The following is a 21,487-nucleotide window of genomic DNA, read 5'->3' on the forward strand; positions in this document are numbered from 1 at the left end:
TAACATTCTGATTCTACGTAGAGGCCGGCTAATGATTGGTTTTCTGCACTGTAGCCGGCAGATCATCATGCCGAGAGCGCAAGGACGTCCAGCATTGAATATTAAAACAAGCTCAAGCTTTATTCTTCTCCATGAAGCGCTGCACCTTTTGCACCCTTCCTAATTGCAAAGGCTGGAACACGCTTTCCTGTACCTGTACCGTAAGATTATTGGCTAATTCCTTTGACGGTACCTCTTTTGTTACTATAACATAAAGATGGATTAGGTTTGCCCATGTATTGGGACATTTCCATGTGCTTAGCTTTTTATACTGTTGTATACACTGACCAGGTATAACATTATGACCACTGACAGGTGAAGTGAATAACACTGATTATCTCTTCATCACGGCACCTGTTAGTGGGTGGGATATATTAGGCAGCAGGTGAACATTTTATCCTCAAAGCTGATGTTAGGAGCAGGAAAAATGGACAAGCGTAAGGATTTGAGCGAGTGTGACAAGGGCCAAATTGTGATGGCTAGACAACTGGATCAGAGCATCTCCAAAACTGCACCCTTTGTGGGGTGTTCCCGGTCTGCAGTGGTCAGTATCTATCAAAAGTGGTCCAAGGGCCGCTCAGGTGGCGCAGCGGTAAAACACACGCTGTTCACCAGAGCTGAGATCTCGAATACGTCGTATCGAATCTCGGCTCTGCCTTCCCGGCTGAGGCAAAGATTGGCCTGTTGTTCAGATAAGGGGCTGGACTAAAGCCGGATGGGGACTCTCTCTCAGACTAGTGCGATTACGACCTCTGCTGGCTGGTTGGTGGCGCCTGCATGAAGATGGGGAAGGAGTGCGGTAGAGGGTGTGGCTCTCCGTACACAGCGCTGTACTGCACTGCACTGCGCTCGTCAAGTGTGGGTGATAAGATGTTCGATTGCGGTGCACGTTTCGGAGGGGGCGTGGAGCAGCCTCGTCCTCCCCAATCAGGAGCAGGGACCAGCATTAGTGAGAGGATGATTGACGGGCAGAAATTGGATGCGATAAAAGTGGGAGGGAACCATCTACTGTAGCTCAAATTTCTGAAGTAGTTAATGCTGGTTCTGATTGAAAGGTGTCAGACTCCATGCCTTGACGGGTCACCAACACAACATTAGGAAGACCGGTGTAAATTTGTCACATGTTACAATCATGCCAGTAAGACACAAAGCACCTACGTCATTCCGTCTTCTTAATCTTAAGAGTCTTAAAATCTTGTTTGTCCGTGTCAATGATGCAGAACAAAACAGCTTCGCTATATCCAGCGAATAAAGCTGGAGCAACTTGTTTGCATGTGACCTTGTGTGATTATATAGACTAAGTTGAAGACATAATGCAGCAGAATAGCATTTACCTTATTAAGTGTGTTTTTTTTTATGACTGTAGTCCATCTGTTTCTCTGCATATCTTTTTAACCTGCTTTCACCCGGTTCTTCAATGGTCAGGACCCCCACAGGACCACCACAGAGCAGGTATTATTTAGGTGGTGGATCATTCTCAGCACTGCAGTGACACTGACTGGATCAGACACAGCAGCACTGCTGACGTTTTTAAATACCGTGTCCACTCACTGTCCACTCTATTAGACACTCCTACCTAGTCGGTCCACCTTGTAGATGTAAAGTCAGAGACGATCGCTCATCTATTTTCTGTTTGAGTTGGTCATCTTCTAGACCTTCATCAGTGGTCACAGGACACTGTTGGCTGGATGTTTTTGGTTGGTGGACTATTCTCAGTCCAGCAGTGACAATGAGGTGTTTAAAACTCCATCAACATACCAGCACAACACACACTAACACACCACCACCATGTCAGTGTCACTGCAGTGCTGAGAATGATCCACCACCCAAATAATACCTGCTCTGTGGTGGTCCTGTGGGGGTCCTGACCATTGAAGAACAGGGTGAAAGCAGGTTAAAAATGTATGTGCTTCTATATGGTAAGTGGAGCTGATAAAATGGACAGTGAGTGTAGAAATCTATCCATCCATCCATCCATTTATTATTTCCATAACCCAGTACTGTCAGACTATTCACTTTGTCAAAATCCATTCCTGTTCTGGTCATTATTGCTGGTTGTAGTTTCTAGTACATCCCACAACCTTAGAAAACAAATTTCTTGAGTATTAGAGCTCAAGGCTTTAAAGAAATACTGTGTTTTTAGTTGATTGGACTGTTTGCTGGGAGCTTTGTTGGATTTTGATGGTAAACCAGCCCCTGGCCTTTGAGAGATCACCATGTGCATTAATAATCATTGGCTGGAATGTTGTAAAGCAGATTTCTTAGTTAAGTATGTTAGTCCTCAAGGCCTTGGAGTGTATTTTCCTACTCCCAACACACCTAATTTAGCCTATGAGCTTCTTATCAAGCCATGTCCACATAAGCCTGATCAGTGTGCTGGGATCAGGAAGAACTTTCAACTCTGCAGGACTGCCGGTGAAAACCCTTAATATAAAACACACCAGTATTAGAAACTGGATTCTGTAAGAAATGTTTTCTGAAGTGATGAATAATACATTAACATCTGGTATTCTGATAAACTGTTGGAAAAAAAACATGAGAAAGCAGCCGTTCAGAATGCAGTGTTCCGGCTGTGTTCCTAGTTTGACGGTCTGCACCACTTAGCTGAAGTGAAGGAGAACCGTAATACTACAGAATACCAGTAGAAGAGGAACTTTTTGACATTTGTTTCTCAGAGATCCTTTACTGTTTCCGCACCAGGAGAGCCTGGTATTCACAGAGCCTTGACTTTAACTCTATCTAACACCTAGTTCCTGTGAGACAAATTGAATTGCTGACCGTCAGCCAGGTCGTATCACTCAACCCTTAGTGTCCAATCTTGCTAATGCCCATGTGATAGAATGCAACAATTTGCATTTTTAATTTATCTACACGATAACCTTCCTAGAACATCGTAGGCTGTCAGATCATTGGAAACAGACCCCATATTCTTCCTATTATTTTTCTAAAGGATGTTATTTTAGGTTGCACATACTTCACCTTGTCATGTCATGTAGTGTATGTACTGTGTTTATAAAAGTCTAACACCCTGTAGGAACTGTGGCTTTTTAAATACAGTAACATACTCACTTATTTAGTGACTTATTCATGTTTAGCAGGCTGAAGTTTCTCCACAAGGGGGTGCCATGTACTTACATAAATCTAACATACGTCTCTTAGGTTAAAATGTAACAATATCTGTTCATATGTTTTCATATTGCCTTGAGTGCCTGTCAAGTTGTATATTCACTGCTACATGCATTCTGAGACTAATGGTTTAGCACCTGGGTTTCATAATGATGTCCTGAAGCAGTATAGCCCATCCTGAGCACTTGGTTTAGTAGGACAGGACATCATAATAACAAATGCTTGTAGATTCACTTACTCCACTCTACTCATGTACTCACTCATTCACTCACCTCACTCCACTCTACTCACTTACTTATTCACTCCCTCCCTCACTAACTCGCTCACCTCACTCCACTCTACTCACTCACTCATCTCACTCATTCACTCATTCATTCACTCACTCACTCACTCACCTCACTCCACTCTACTCACTTACTTATTCACTCCCTCCCTCACTAACTCGCTCACCTCACTCCACTCTACTCACTCACTCATTCACTCACTCCACTCTACTCACTTACCTATTCACTCCCTCCCTCACTAACTCGCTCACCTCACTCCACTCTACTCACTCACTCATCTCACTCATTCACTCATTCATTCACTCACTCACTCACTCACCTCACTCATTCACTCACTCACTCACTCACCTCACTCATTCACTCACTCACTCACCTCACTCCACTCTACTCACTCACTCACTCACCTCACTCCACTCTACTCACTCACTCACCTCACTCACTCATTCACTCACTCACTCACTCACTCACTCACCTCACTCCACTCTACTCACTCACTCACCTCACTCCACTCTACTCACTCACTCACCTCACTCTACTCACTCTCACCTCACTCCACTCTACTCACTCACTCACTCACCTCACTCCACTCTACTCACTTACTTATTCACTCCCTCCCTCACTAACTCGCTCACCTCACTCCACTCTACTCACTCACTCATTCACTCACCTCACTCCACTCTACTCACTTACCTATTCACTCCCTCCCTCACTAACTCGCTCACCTCACTCCACTCTACTCACTCACTCACCTCACTCACTCATTCACTCACTCACTCACTCACTCACCTCACTCCACTCTACTCACTCACTCACCTCACTCCACTCTACTCACTCACTCACCTCACTCCACTCTACTCACTCACTCACCTCACTCCACTCTACTCACTCACTCACTCACCTCACTCCACTCTACTCACTCACTCACTCACTCCACTCTACTCACTCACTCACTCTACTCACTCACCTCACTCCACTCTACTCACTCACTCACCTCACTCCACTCTACTCACTCACTCACTCATTCACTCTACTCACTCACTCACTCTACTCACTCACCTCACTCCACTCTACTCACTCACTCACTCACTCCACTCTACTCACTCACTCACTCTACTCACTCACCTCACTCCACTCTACTCACTCACTCACCTCACTCCACTCTACTCACTCACTCACTCATTCACTCTACTCACTCACTCACTCTACTCACTCACCTCACTCCACTCTACTCACTCACTCACCTCACTCCACTCTACTCACTCACTCACTCACTCCACTCTACTCACTCACTCACTCTACTCACTCACCTCACTCCACTCTACTCACTCACTCACCTCACTCCACTCTACTCACTCACTCACCTCACTCCACTCTACTCACTCACTCACTCACCTCACTCCACTCTACTCACTCACTCACCTCACTCCACTCTACTCACTCACTCACCTCACTCCACTCTACTCACTCACCTCACTCCACTCTACTCACTCACTCACTCACTCATTCACTCACTCACTCATTCACTCACTCACCTCACTCCACTCTACTCACTCACTCACCTCACTCCACTCTACTCACTCACTCACCTCACTCCACTCTACTCACTCACTCACTCACCTCACTCCACTCTACTCACTCACTCACTCATTCACTCACTCAATCACTCACTCATTCACTCACTCACCTCACTCCACTCTACTCATTCACTCACTCACTCATTCACTCACTCACCTCACTCCACTCTACTCACTCACTCACTCATTCACTCACTCAATCACTCACTCATTCACTCACTCACCTCACTCCACTCTACTCATTCACTCACTCACTCACTCATTCACTCACTCACCTCACTCCACTCTACTCACTCACTCATTCACTCACCTCACTCCACTCTACTCACTCACTCACTCACCTCACTCATTTATTCACTCACCTCAATCCACTCTACTCACTCACTCACTCACCTCACTCCACTCTACTCACTCACTCACTCACCTCACTCCACTCTACTCACTCACTCTCACCTCACTCCACTCTACTCACTCACTCACTCACCTCACTCACTCATTCACTCATTCACTCACTCACTCACTCATTCACTCACTCACTCACTCACTCACCTCACTCCACTCTACTCACTCACTCATTCACTCACCTCACTCCACTCTACTCACTCACTCCCTCCATCCATTTATCCACCTATCTGTCTGTCTGTCGATCTATTTATCCGTTCGTCCATACATCCATCCATTCATCCATACATCCATCCATCCATCCGTTCGTCCATCCATTCATCCATCCATCTAACCATCCATCCGTTCGTTCATCCATCCACCCATCCATCCATCTAACCATACATCCATACATCCATCCATTCATCCATCCATTCATCCATCCATACATCCATCCATTCATCCATCCATACATCCATCCATCCATCCATCTAACCATCCATCCGTTCGTTCATCCATCCACCCATCCATCCATCTAACCATACATCCATACATCCATCCATTCATCCATCCATACATCCATCCATTCATCCATCCATCTAACCATCCATCCATACATCCATCCATTCATTCATCCATCTAACCATCCATCCATCCATCTAACCATCCATCCGTTTGTTCATCCATCCACCCATCCATCCATCTAACCATCCATCCATACATCCATCCATTCATCCATCCATCTAACCATCCATCCATACATCCATCCATTCATCCATCCATACATCCATCCATTTATCCATCCATCTAACCATCCATCCATACATCCATTCATTCATCCATACATCCATCCATCCATCTAACCATCCATCCGTTCATCCATCCATTCATCCATCCATCTAACCATCCATCCATACATCCATTCATTCATCCATACATCCATACATCCATCCATCCATCTAACCATCCATCCGTTCATCCATCCTTTCATCCATCCATCTAACCATCCATCCATCCATCCATTCATTCATTCATCCATACATCCATCCATCTATCCATCTAACCATCCATCCGTTCATCCATCCACCCATCCATCCATCTAACCATCCATCCATACATCCATCCATACATCCATCCATACATCCATCCATCTAACCATCCATCCATTCATCCATCCATTCGTTCATCCATCCATTCATCCATCTGTTCATCCATCCATCCACTATCCATCCATCCAACCGTCTCTGTCTATCTGTCCGTCCATTTGTCCAGCCGTCTATCCTTCCATCCATCTATCCACCTATCTGTGTCTTTCCATCCGTCTGTCCATTTGTCCATCACTCACTCCACTCTACTCACTCACTCTCTCACTCACTTGCTCACTTACACGCACACTCACCTCACTCCACTCTACTCACTCACTCGCTCACTCACCTCACTCCACTCTACTCACTCACTTATTCACTCACTCACTCACTCACTCACTTCACTCACTTATTAATTAATAACGTAATATAAATATATGCACTATACACTATATGACCTGACCATGAGCTTGTTGGACATCCCGTATCAAAACAAATGGTTTTGAAATAGACTGACCTCTATGTGCTCTTTTCAGCTATAACAACAGTCACTTTTAGGAAAAGGCTTATCACAAGATTTTAAAATATGTCTGTGGGTATTTGTGCCCATTCAGTTAAAAGAGCGTTTATATGGCTCGGTCAAGAAAGCCACAATCGATGTTCCAGTTCTTTCCAAAAGCTGTTTAGTGTGACTGAGGTCAGGGCTCTGTGATAACCTACTTTATCTAAAACTTTATGACAAACACACACACATACACACACACACACACACTCACCTACTTGTATGTGCTTATGTATGGATGTATGTATGCACTTCTGTACTGTATAGAACACACCATGCACACCATGCTAAATATGTGTCATAAGGGTCATGCAAAATATCTGGTGAATTAGCTCCATGTGGCTCCGAACATATGAGAGACATTCACAAAGGGAAGTATACACACACACACACACACACACACACTTAATGGCCAAAAGTATGTGAACACCTGTTTATATGAATGTCATTGGTTTTAATACAGTCTCTAGTTTTGGAGTGTGTCTGTAGTCATTTGTGCCCATTCAGTCATAAAATGGATTTTTGAGGTCAGATACTGACTGGTTTGCCATTAACTCAAGTCAAGTCAAGTCAAATTTATTTGTATAGCGCTTTTACAATAGACATCGTCTCAAAGCAGCTTTATAGAATCCAGGACCGACAGACCAAAAACCCCTGTTGAGCAAGCTGAGGGCGACGGTGGCAAGGAAAGATTGACTCAGCAGGGACCCATTCCGATTAGTCCTGCTGAGTGCTTTACACCAAACACACAAGGTCAATGTCATGCTACAGCAGAAAAGGGTCATTTTTTTGGAAGCTGAAACACCAAAACTCAGTGTGTAGAAGACGTGTCCATGAATCTTTGGCTGTTTAGGTAACGAGTGCTTAATGGAAGGAATTATTTGCAATTGATAAACATGCCACTGGTTGAAGGATTTAGTACTATGCCATTGTGCCTGTGAATGAGTATTAATAGTTTATCGGCTCCAGGTCTTGTGTGGCTTTCTAGCTCTTCCCCGTTACTCAGCTTATTAATAATCACAAATCTGATAGCTAGGTACACATAAATAAGTCAGCAAGCCATGATTTTATCCAAATATGAACTGATTGATTAGTTTTTTTGTTCTTTTTTGAATTAACGTTGGGTTTCTATGTGAACTCTGCAGCGGGTTCAGCCTTCCTGAACCCGGACGGGGATTCCGGGCCCGAGACAGACGGCGAGCCACAGCTCACCTTCTACACCGACCCCAATCGCAGCCGGCGCCGCAGCCGAGGTATGAGAAATGGCAACGCCAACCCAGCGTGGGGCTCCGGGGGTAAGGACGACACCACACCACCCGTCGCACGATCCGTCTCCAGGCTGTGTGTTGTGACGCGGCTCAGCGCGCACCTACGTCATCCATCGTTACCATCAACACCCAGCCATGTGCCACGTTTGCATTTGTGTTCGTCTTTCTGGTGGATACAGGGTCTGTCTGAAAACCTAGTGATCTCTCTATATAGGCGCATTTTACGTCATCCTACACACTCCCGAGAAGAAGGCGTGTCTAAATTCTTAGATGCCTTAAAATGCTGCCTACTGATGTGCCTTAATTCTATACGATAATCTGAGGGAGCATCCGATGCTTCTTTAGTTGTGAAGGCAATTCCAGCATTCAGTGCTGCACAACTTTTCTCACTAAAAGGAACAGTGGTAGCCTAGTGGGTAGGCCTTTGGGCTAACAACTGAAAGGCTTAGTGTTTGAATCCCAATCTGCCATGCAGCCACTGTTGGGCCCTTGAGCAAGGCCCTTAACCCTCAATTGCTTAGACAATAGACTGTCACACTAATGTACACTGATCAGCCATAACATTAAAACCACCTCCTTGTTTCTACACTCACTGTCCATTTTATCAGCTCCACTTACTATATAGAAGCACTTTGTAGTTCTACAAATACTGACTGTAGTCCATCTGTTTCTCTGCTTGCTTTGTTAGCCCCCTTTCATGCTGTTCTTCAATGGTCAGGACTCTCCCAGGACCACCACAGAGCAATTGTTATTTAGGTGGTGGATCATTCTCAGCACTGCAGTGACACTGACATGGTGGTGGTGTGTTAGTGTGTGTTGTGCTGGTATGAGTGGAGTTTTTAAACATCTCACTGTCACTGCTGGACTGAGAATAGTCCACCGACCTAAAACATCCAGCCAACAGCGCCCCGTGGGCAGCGTCCTCTGACCACTGATGAAGGTCTAGAAGATGACCGACTCAAACAGCAGCAATAGATGAGCGATTGTCTCTGACTTTACATCTACAAGGTGGACCGACTAGGTAGGAGTGTCTACTAGAGTGGACAGTGAGTGGACACGGTGTTTAAAAACTCCAGCAGCGCTGCTGTGTCTGATCCACTCATACCAGCACAACACACACTAACACACCACCACCATGTCAGTGTCACTGCAGTGCTGAGAATGATCCACCACCTAAATAATACCTGCTCTGTGCTGGTCCTGTGGGGGTCCTGACCATTGAAGAACAGCATAAAAGGGGGCTAACAAAGCATACAGAGAAACAGATGTAGAACTACAAGGTGCTTCTATATGGTAAGTGGAGCTGATACAATGGACAGTGAGCTAGTGGGTTGGCAGCAGGGCAGCTCAATAGGTTTTCAGACTTTCATCTGTGTTTGTTCTTTCATCTCAAACATTCGCTCTGTCGACCTTGTTAGTCCTTGAATGATGTTTTCGCCGTAGGTGCACATCGTCATTGAGCTTATGAGTGGATGTCAAGGCTAAGCAGCTGGCTTCGACCACTGTTCCACTTTGTTCCTGTGGTCTAACGGGTCATGCTACGAGACTACAGGCCGACAGCATCCAATCATGTCTTCCTTTCCTTCTTTACCCATGTGTGTCCAGTTTGACACCTATAATTGATACCAGACCTGACACTCTGAATTGCTTTTGTTCTTACTTTGTTATGGTGCTTGAGGTTCTCATTCTCTCCTTCTGATGTGTTGAATTCATACATGTGCATGTAATTCACCACAGGAAGAGGTGTGGGCACAGCCTGGCACCTTAAAACGATGCGATTCAGAGAATCTGGGTTTTTCAAATCTGTAGTCTTTGTACTTAAAGGGTGCCAAACATACAGAGACATATAGAAGTATGGGCGCAGCTTGGTTGACCAACAGATCTGAATAGGCATATTTTTGGGCAGGCTTTATCTAGTCTTTATCTACTCAAGGAATAAGGGGAGGAAGTAAGTAGAAGATGAGGGGGTGTAGGAAATAGGAATGAAAAAGAGATGACATGTGATAGAGACAAAAGGTGGTCATAGAGGGTAATATCTTTGCCCAAATGGTGTGAGGAGACAGGGTGAGGGGTGACACAGGATACAGGTTGACAGGATCAGACAGAAAGGGTCATTTCAATACCCAAAAAGGTGTAAAGAGACCAAATGAGGGGCATTTAGGAGTCAGGATGAGGGGAGCAATTACCATATGCTTTCTCTCAAGTGGGATTTATCAGAGCTGAGACTGCATGCCCACTCACAACCATAAGCTAGTTGGACATCCCATTTCAAAACCCACCTTTGTTGTCACTACAGACACTGATTTGCTAAGATCTAAATAACAATCAATGTTTCGGTGCATCCCAAAAGTGTTTATTGATTGTGAGTGTGTGGCAGGCGAGTACACACCCCTTTTGGGTGCCGTGCAAATGTCCATAATTCAGCGTGTTTTTGGTACAAACAGACATTGAGTCAGAAAGGACCATCCGGACTGTTATTATTAAAAGGTGCGAACACAAACGTCCATCATGGAATGGGAGTGCCTTAGTGCCCAAAGCTTGGGGGACTTGCCTATGTGTGAAGGTACAAACACAGAGGCGTATATTGTGATTTTAGCGACTATGGTAATTTTAGCAAGACAGTGCCAGGACTTTGTAGACACAGAGTGCGTGTGCTCGACTGACCTGCCTGCTAACGCTCATGAGGCGCAGGTGATCACCAGTTAAAATGAACCAGACACATAAATCATCTGCACCTCCGTGCCCCCTCTGTTGACCAAAAATGGCAACGCAGAAGGACACGACTTTTAACGGGACTCACTGCTAAACTTTTACACCAATCAGGCATAACATTAAAACCACCTCCTTGTTTCTACACTCACCGTCCATTTTATCAGCTCCACTTACCATATAGACACACTTTGTAGTTCTACAATTACTGACTGTAGTCCCTCTGTTTCTCTGCATGCTTTGTTAGCCCCCTTTCATGATGTTCTTCAATGGTCAGGGCTCTCCCAGGACCACCACAGAGTAGGGCTGGGCGATTTTCACGATTAATTCGATTAATTCGCATGAGCGTTTTCACCCGGTGTTAGAAATGTGACAATCGCGATTGTTTACATACTTTATATTTTAATTAAAATACTAACATGTCACGAAGCAGAAACTGACCAGACGCTCGCGGAATATAAATCAGGGAAAGTTTACAAAACAGTAAACACAAAACAGTGTACAAAACCGGGACATGTGATAGTCACGTGACAGTCCGTGGGAGCATGGGAATTGTGGTCCATATTGTTAGAAGCAGAACTTGCCCCCTCCATCCAACCCCCAGTCACAAGAGGACAAAATCAAAGCTGAGCTGAGTGATTACTTGATGACCCCCCCCCCCCCCCCCCCCCCCCCTCCAGTGTAGGTACTGATACAGACTCACTCAGTGGTGGAAACAGCACAGTACAGGCTCGTGTTCCTTTTAAGAAACCTGTAAAGAACTTTTTGTAGTTTTTTTCCTAATGTAAGGAGGTTCTGCTGCACATTATTTAAAATGAGTTGTTTGTGAGCTATTCTTATAAAGGATATAGATAATTCTGATTTCTCTTTTGTTTTAATTATTGTTAATTATTGTGATATCGTTATTGTTATAAAGTTTGAGTCCCTTAAAAGAATAATTATAGATGGTGCTGTTACTATTTTTGCACTTCTGCAGTCTTTTAAATTACTTTTAAAACTGACATGGTGGTCGTGTGTTAGTGTGTTGTGCTGGTATGAGTGGATCAGACATAGCAGCGCTGCTGGAGTTTTAAATACCGTGTCCACTCACTGTCCACTCTATTAGACACTCCTACCTAGTCGGTCCACCTTGTAGATGTAAAGTCAGAGACGATCGCTCATCTGTTGCTGCTGTTTGAGTCGGTCATCTTCTAGACCTTCATCAGTGGTCACAGGGCGTTTCCCACGTGGCGCTGTTGGCTGGATATTTTTGGTTGGTGGACTATTTTCAGTCCAGCAATGACAGTGAGGTGTTTAAAAGCTCCAGCAGCGCTGCTGTGTCTGATCCACTCGTACCAGCACAACTTACACTAACACACCACCACCATGTCAGTGTCACTGCAGTGCTGAGAATGATCCACCACCTAAATAATACCTGCTCTGTGGTGATCCTGTGGTGGTCCTGTGGTGGTCCTGACCATTGAAGAACTGGGTGAAAGCAGGCTATAAAGGTATGTAGAGAAACAGATGGACTACAGTCAGTAATTGTAGAACTACAAAGTGCTTCTATATGGTAAGTGGAACTGATAAAATAGACAGGAGACTCAGTCAGACCCCAGTTTTGTTTTTAAAGCTCACTATGGGTGCCGGTACGATTATTCAGCTGGAACTGGGGCTCAGATTAACCAGCTGGCTGTGCTTTTATCAATACATGACTTCTTGCTTAGTCCCCGTGTGTTTCTGTGTGTTATTCCTTAATGTCTCACTGGTTTGGTTAACATTTGATCGCAAATCACCGATCGAGCATGGCTACGTATAAAAAGCAAATATGGCTTAAACACAAATCCCCTCCTCACTTTGAAAATCAGATTCCTTTCTTCACACCTTCAAAAAAAACACAAACTCTTATCTCACCGCCATTTTTTTTTTCTTTCGGCTGGTCCGTAGTTCAAGGTGCCGCTCCGCTGCTCCTTTTCATGCACCACTGACTCAGATGTAGAGTTGTTTGTAACTGCCCAGAGGGGCACTACAAAAACAAATAGAAAAAAAAGCTTCAGAGCTTCTAGGCTTTTTGTTCTCTGTGTTCTGTTCTCTCATTCTCTCTCTCTCTCTCTCTCTCTCTCTCTCTCTCTCTCTCTCTCTCTCTCTCTCTCTCTCTCTTCTCGTTCTGTTCCTCTGGTTCCAGGCTCTCCGCGTAGCCCCATCAACAAGACCACCCTGACTCTGATCAGTGTGGCGAGCTGCGTGATCGGCCTGGTGTACTCCTCTCACCTTTCATGCGGCCTGAACGTACGGGTCGTCCTCCATGTCCCCGAGCATCTCATCGCCGATGGTAACTGCATCACTTCTTATGTTACATTTAATTCTTCTGTATGAGTCATTCTGGTGAAACTCTAGTCGACTACATTTAGATAGATAGACAGACAGACAGACAGACAGACAGACAGGCACAGATAGATGGATAGACAGACAGGCAGACAAAAGACAGTCAGACAGACAGAGGAATAGATAGATAGATAGATAGATGGATGGATGGATGGATGGATGGATGGACAGACAGACAGACGAATAAAAACATAGAAAGACAGATAGTTAGACAGACAGACAGACACAGATGGATTGACGGATAGATAGGCATCCAGAGAGACAGATGGAGTAACAAAGACATACAGACAGACAGACATATAGACAGAGATAGACAGACAGAGAGAGAGACAGACAGACAGATAGAGGAATAGAGACAGATAGGTAAATAGACAGATAAATAGACAGACAGATAAACAGATTGATAGATGGTTAGACAGATAAACAGACAGATATGCAGACAGACAGAGAGATAGATAGATAGATAAATAGATATATGGATAGACAGACAGGCAGACAGACAGACATATAGATAAATAGACAGACAGATAGAGGAATAGAGACAGATAGATAAATAGACAGACAGACAGATATACAGATTTATAGATGGTTAGACAGATAAACAGACAGATATGCAGACAGACAGAGAGACAGACAGATAGATAGATAGATAGATAGATAGATAGATAGATAGATAGATAGATAGATAGATAGATAGATAGATAGATAGATAGATAGATAGATGGATGGATGGATGGACAGACAGACAGACGAATAAAAACATAGAAAGACAGTTAGACAGACAGACAGACACAGATGGATTGACGGATAGATAGGCATCCAGAGAGACAGATGGAGTAACAAAGACATACAGACAGACAGACATATAGACAGAGATAGACAGACAGAGAGAGAGACAGACAGACAGATAGAGGAATAGAGACAGATAGGTAAATAGACAGATAAATAGACAGACAGATAAACAGATTGATAGATGGTTAGACAGATAAACAGACAGATATGCAGACAGACAGAGAGATAGGTAGATAAACGGATAGATAAAAAGACAGATATGCAGACAGACAGATAGATAGATAGATAAATAGATATATGGATAGACAGACAGGCAGACAGATAGACAGACAGACAGACAGACAGACATATAGATAGATAGACAGACATAGAGGAATAGAGACAGATAGATAAATAGACAGACAGACAGATATACAGATTGATAGATGGTTAGACAGATAAACAGACAGATATGCAGACAGACAGAGAGACAGACAGACAGACAGACAGACAGATAGATAGATAGATAGATAGATAGATAGATAGACAGACAGACAGACAGACATACATGCAGACAGACAGGCAGTCAGATAGAGGAATAGAGACATTGACAGACAGACAGACAGATGACAGACAGACATATAGATAGATGGATAGATATATAGATAGACCGACAGATGGATAGACAGACAAACAGAAAGACAGACAGACAGATAGAAAGATAGATAGATAGATGGATGGATGGATGGATGGATGGATGGATGGATAGACAGACAGACAGACAGACAGACCCTTATTCATATTTTACTATCACACCATAGTTGTCATTTTTTGTGAGAACAGTTGTGCCGCACTGAATGCTGGGATTGCCTTCACCGCTCAGAAATCATCGTTATTCAGTCAGATTAGAGTAAGTAAGTAGAGATAAGGCAGCATTTTAAGGTGTCTAAGAATTTAGACATGCCTTCTTCTCGGGAGTGTGAAGGGGGACGAAAAATGGGTCTGTGTAGAGAGATCACTAGGTTTTCAGACACACCCAAAGTTGCTTTGAGATGGTTGGCTGCACAGATGGACCAGCATTCCCCAGTGTCGTCCGTCTCTTGTCGCATGTAGAGGACGATCCCCTGATGATCCAACCTACGTCTTGATGTTGTCAATCTAGTTTATTTTTAGTGGTGTGTCCAAATAATCTGCCTCATTAGTCAATGTCTTATTAGAATCCTCTCTACTTAAGCAGCTGCCCAGGTAGGCAGTAGGCAGCAAGGCAGCTCACTAGGTGTCTTATTCTTTCTTCAGGCTCCAGGTTTGTCCTGCTGCAGGGTAGCCAGCTGGATGCTTCAGACTGGCTCAATCCAGCCCAGGTGCTGCTCTACTACCAGCAGAACGCCAGCGGCCCGTGGCTCAGCGAGCTGTGCGGTCGCCGGCTGGTCGACCCCTGTGAACACCAGTGTGACCCTGAAACAGGTACGCAGACCCACTGCACACACACCAATTTTTAAGCGCCACACTCTCCAGTGAGTCAGTGAGTATTTTATTGGTGGGTGGCATAGTTATGCAACAGCAAGTGTTGGTGCCTCACAACTCCAGGAATTTGGCTTTAATTATCAGCTCTGTTTATGTTAAGTGCTTGATGCTTTATATAGCTTAAATTTTCAGATTGCAGACACACTAGTCTCCAGGATTGGCTACTCCTATTGACATCAGTTATCGTGCACCCACATGTGGTTCATCCACTTGTCCTGTTAGTTTAGTGGTCAACTTTAAACAAACAAAAAATACCAATAATAAAAAACAACCTCACAGCTTAGCCATTATCATGCAAGGGTCACAGAAAGTAAATAAAAAAGTTATTATTACGATCAATAATAATAATAATGATAATAATAATAATAACAATAATAATGATAATTAATAATAATAATAACAAAACAACAACAACAATAATAATAATAACAAAACAATAATAATAATATAATAATAACAAAAAACAAAACAACAACATTAAAACAACAACAACAACAATAATAATAATAACAATGACAACTGCAACAATAATAATAATAATGATAATAATAATAATAATAATAACAACAACAAAACAACAGAAATAATAATAATAATAATAATAATAACAAAACAACAACAATAATAATAATAATAATAATAATAATAATAATACAAAACAATAATAATAATAATAATAATGACAACTGCAACAACAATAATAATAATAATAATAACAATAATAATAATAACAATAATAATAATAATAACAAAACAACAACTGCAACAATATTATTATTAATAATAATAATAATGACAACAACAACTGCAACAACAATAATAATAATAATAACAAAACAACAAAACAACAACAGCAATAATAATAATAAAACAACAATGAAACAATAATAATAATAATAATATTAATAATAATAATAATGACAACAACAACTGCAACAACAATAATAATAATAATAACAAAACAACAACAAAACAACAACAATAATAATAATAATAATAAAACAAAACAACAATGAAACAATAATAATAATAATAATAATAATAATTATACTCTGATTTCCATTTAGTAGCATTGTAGACTGGTTGATGGTCATGAGTCCTTAAACTAAAATAGTGTGGAAATAAAATATGAGACTGAATTAGCAAATCCATTTCCAGTTTTTTTGACAGTCTAATTTATCATGTGACATCATTTTTCTTTTTTCTTTTACATTTCTAATTGATTTCACTTAGTTTTTATCAAGAAGATTCTTCAGAATAAGCTAAATGTACCCAGTATGGATAAAGCTCATTCTTCATAATAAGTCAGAGAAATGTTGGAGCAGGTGCTGACTGTAGAAACATGCTTTATCAGCAGCTCAGATCTGAACTGAGCAGTATGCACGCTTCTCCTCTGCTAAATGTAATCAATGTTTTACTTCCGCAGCAGTTATAAGTACAGTCGTCGTGGTAACCGTTATATAAAAAAATAGGGTCGCATTTTATAACCATTGCTTATTTTGTTCACTTGTTTATGTTTTTGTAACTATTTTATTTATGCATTTTCTTCATTTTACCATTATTTAACGTAACCAGATAGTCTTTCAGTGCTGGGGACCCCAATCGCATCTGAGGAGGGTATATTTTCCTCTGACATGTCCACAATTCACTGACCCCTTCTTATTGTGGGAGGCCAGTCTGCGTTCCTCCACTTCTGTACAGGCACCTTGGAATACTAACCAGGGTCCTTACACAGCTTCAAATACCCCGCCCCCTTTTTTAGTCTATTTTTTCCCACCCAGCAGACTAGTGCCCAATTTTGTCTGCTCCAGGCACTGCCAATTGTGCCTGCTTGGGGGCGCCCTATAGCAGGCACAATTGGCCTCTAGTCTGCTGTGTGGAAAAAGACTGGACTAACAAGCGGTGGGGTTATCAATGCTGTGTAGGGACCTTGGTTGCCCATGGTGTCTGTACAGAAAGTGGAGGAGCGCAGAGATCAGGGCGTGGCTCTCCATACATGCAAATTCACTGAAGTATGGGTGATTAAAAAAGGATTGGTGGACTGCAAACACATCAGAGGGAGCATTTTTTCCAAAAAAGACCTGGAATGCTGATTCATCTGACCACAATACACATTTCCACAGTGTCATGGTCCATCCTAGATGCCTCCGAGCCCAGAGAAGTTGATGCCGCTTCTGGACATAAGGCTTCTTTTTTGCACAGTAAAGTTTTAAGTGGCATTTGTGCATGTAACTCTGTATTGTAGAGCTTGACAAAGGTTTGCCAAAGTAATCCCTCACCCATGTGGTTATATCAGCTATTGTTGAGTTGCAGTTATTGATGCAGTGCTGTTTACGCACTGAAATTCCTCCTGATCCTTTGAATGGTTTAATGATATTATGCACTGTAGAGGGAGAAATGTGCAAATCCCTTCCAATCTGTCTTTGAGGATAATTGTTTTTAAACATTTTAATCATTTTCTCACACATTTGTTGATAAATTGGAGATCATCTGATCATCTTTGCTCATCAAAGACTTTGCTCCTTTCCTGGATGCTGCCTTTGTACCAAATCATGATTAAAAACATTCCGTACCCTCATCAAACACGCATTCATGCTGCCTGGAACCTCAGAGAATCAACTTCCATTTGGGTTAATTGTACATTTTGATCCACGACTTCGTCACAGATGAATACAAGCCAAATGTTTTGCTGCATCCTTTATGGGATTTTAATGAATGTTTATTCCATTTTATTCCCAAAGTTTCGTCTCGGTCTGCGACCCGAATTTCAGCGAAGCCTCATTCATTCCGGTTCATAGGTTGTTCATTTTAATGACCGGGAACAGTCCGGGGACTCTCCGAGCGCGTCTAATGAAATGCTGAAGGATGCGTTTTATAGGTGCGTGTACGATCGAGAGAGGCTTCCCTGGCGTTCGCGGAACCTAATTCGAGAGCGCTCGGGTCTCGGGCGTAATCCGAGCGCCGAACGCGCTAAGTCTAAACGAATCACCGGTCGTACCGGCGGGAATAAAGCTTGGGGTTTTTCGAGTAAATGAAATCTAACAGATGAGGCCTCGGCACTGCTCCGCTTCAGTAATTGCATTGTGCTTTTTGTACGCCGGGTTCCTAATGAAAGCCGGGTAAAAAACAGGCCAGTGTGGGGGAGGGGGGGGGGGGGGGGGCTTGTGTTAGCAGTGAGACGGGCTCAATCAAACTGTAAGAAAAGATACCGATGGACCCTGGGATATGCCGTGACACTACCGAGCGGTTCGGAGCATATTGGGATTGCTGGGAAGTGGGAGACAAATGCACTTTCGAACCACCCACCCTGTTCCACGGGACATTTATCGAACCGGAACACGGCACGCTGTGCTCACAGCTACCTGATCCGTCTTCTTAGGTTTCATTAATTTTATTGGTTAATGGAGCTCTCTGGGATCAGGGGGAGAAAAGGAATTATCCCGGACCTCAAACCTGAGACTTAAAATCATTAGCAAGTACTGGAAGAAGCACAGTTATTTATTTATTTGTATTTTTTTATCCTTGATTTAATAGCTGTGAGTTTAAACACCGAAACGTATTGCCTTTAAATTATTTATATATATACAGTATATACAGTGTATCACAAAAGTGAGTACACCCCTCACATTTATGCAGAAATTTAAGTATATCTTTTCATGGGACAACACTGACAAAATGACACTTTGACACAATGAAAAGTAGTCTGTGTGCAGCTTATATAACAGTGTAAATTTATTCTTCCCTCAAAATAACTCAATATACAGCCATTAATGTCTAAACCACCGGCAACAAAAGTGAGTACACCCCTTAGTGAAAGTTCCTGAAGTGTCAATATTTTGTGTGGCCACCATTATTTCCCAGAACTGCCTTAACTCTCCTGGGCATGGAGTTTACCAGAGCTTCACAGGTTGCCACTGGAATGCTTTTCCACTCCTCCATGACGACATCACGGAGCTGGCGGATATTCGAGACTTTGCGCTCCTCCACCTTCCGCTTGAGGATGCCCCAAAGATGTTCTATTGGGTTTAGGTCTGGAGACATGCTTGGCCAGTCCATCACCTTTACCCTCAGCCTCTTCAATAAAGCAGTGGTCGTCTTAGAGGTGTGTTTGGGGTCATTATCATGCTGGAACACTGCCCTGCGACCCAGTTTCCGGAGGAAGGGGATCATGCTCTGCTTCAGTATTTCACAGTACATATTGGAGTTCATGTGTCCCTCAATGAAATGTAACTCCCCAACACCTGCTGCACTCATGCAGCCCCAGACCATGGCATTCCCACCACCATGCTTGACTGTAGGCATGACACACTTATCTTTGTACTCCTCACCTGATTGCCGCCACACATGCTTGAGACCATCTGAACCAAACAAATTAATCTTGGTCTCATCAGACCATAGGACATAATTCCAGTAATCCATGTCCTTTGTTGACATGTCTTCAGCAAACTGTTTGCGGGCTTTCTTGTGTAGAGACTTCAGAAGAGGCTTCCTTCTGGGGTGACAGCCATGCAGACCAATTTGATGTAGTGTGCGGCGTATGGTCTGAGCACTGACAGGCTGACCCCCCACCTTTTCAATCTCTGCAGCAATGCTGACAGCACTCCTGCGCCTATCTTTCAAAGACAGCAGTTGGATGTGACGCTGAGCACGCGCACTCAGCTTCTTTGGACGACCAACGCGAGGTCTGTTCTGAGTGGACCCTGCTCTTTTAAAACGCTGGATGATCTTGGCCACTGTGCTGCAGCTCAGTTTCAGGGTGTTGGCAATCTTCTTGTAGCCTTGGCCATCTTCATGTAGCGCAACAATTCGTCTTTTAAGATCCTCAGAGAGTTCTTTGCCATGAGGTGCCATGTTGGAACTTTCAGTGACCAGTATGAGAGAGTGTGAGAGCTGTACTACTAAATTGAACACACCTGCTCCCTATGCACACCTGAGACCTAGCAACCCTAACAAATCACATGACATTTTGGAGGGAAAATGACAAGCAGTGCTCAATTTGGACATTTAGGGGTGTAGTCTCTTAGGGGTGTACTCACTTTTGTTGCCGGTGGTTTAGACATTAATGGCTGTATATTGAGTTATTTTGAGGGAAGAATAAATTTACACTGTTATATAAGCTGCACACAGACTACTTTTCATTGTGTCAAAGTGTCATTTTGTCAGTGTTGTCCCATGAAAAGATATACTTAAATATCTGCAGAAATGTGAGGGGTGTACTCACTTTTGTGATACACTGTATATATATATATATACACCGTATATATATATATATATATATATATATATATATATATATATATATATATATATATATATATATATATATGTGTGTATATACAGTGGGGCCAAAAAGTATTTAGTCAGCCACTGATTGTGCAGGTTCTCCTACTTAGAAAGATGAGAGAGGTCTGTAATTTTCATCATAGGTACACTTCAACTATGAGAGACAAAATGAGAAAAAAAAATCCAGGAAATCACATTGTAGGATTTTTAAAGAATTTATTTGTAAATTATGGTGGAAAATAAGTATTTGGTCAATAACAAAAGTTCAACTCAATACTTTGTAACATAACCTTTGTTGGCAATGACAGAGGTCAAACGTTTCCTGTAAGTCTTCACCAGGTTTGCACACACTGTAGCTGGTATTTTGGCCCATTCCTCCATGCAGATCTCCCCTAGAGCAGTGATGTTTTGGGGCTGTCGCTGGGCAACACGGACTCCACAAACTGTTACTGATGGTAGCCTTTGTTACTTTGGTCCCAGCTCTCTGCAGGTCATTCATCAGGTCCCTCCGTGTAGT

The 21,487-nt window shown here is 42.9% G+C and overlaps 1 protein-coding gene across 4 annotated transcripts in view; it reads left to right on the forward strand.

The window, feature by feature from the left end:
• The window catches only part of astn1 (astrotactin 1), a 427,949-nt gene that overhangs the window by 150,324 nt on the left and 256,138 nt on the right, over positions 1-21,487 (forward strand). For 2 of the 4 annotated variants that reach the window (XM_062993914.1, XM_062993916.1), the window contains 3 exons: positions 8,197-8,346; positions 13,193-13,339; positions 15,460-15,627. In XM_062993914.1, the coding sequence (XP_062849984.1) occupies positions 8,197-8,346; positions 13,193-13,339; positions 15,460-15,627 (465 nt within the window). The remainder of the gene's footprint in view (positions 1-8,196; positions 8,347-13,192; positions 13,340-15,459; positions 15,628-21,487) is intronic. The other 2 variants (XM_062993915.1, XM_062993917.1) reach the window with 1 other exon arrangement.

The sequence above is a fragment of the Trichomycterus rosablanca genome, chromosome 4, assembly GCF_030014385.1.
Source record: "Trichomycterus rosablanca isolate fTriRos1 chromosome 4, fTriRos1.hap1, whole genome shotgun sequence".
NCBI classification, from domain to species: domain Eukaryota; kingdom Metazoa; phylum Chordata; class Actinopteri; order Siluriformes; family Trichomycteridae; genus Trichomycterus; species Trichomycterus rosablanca.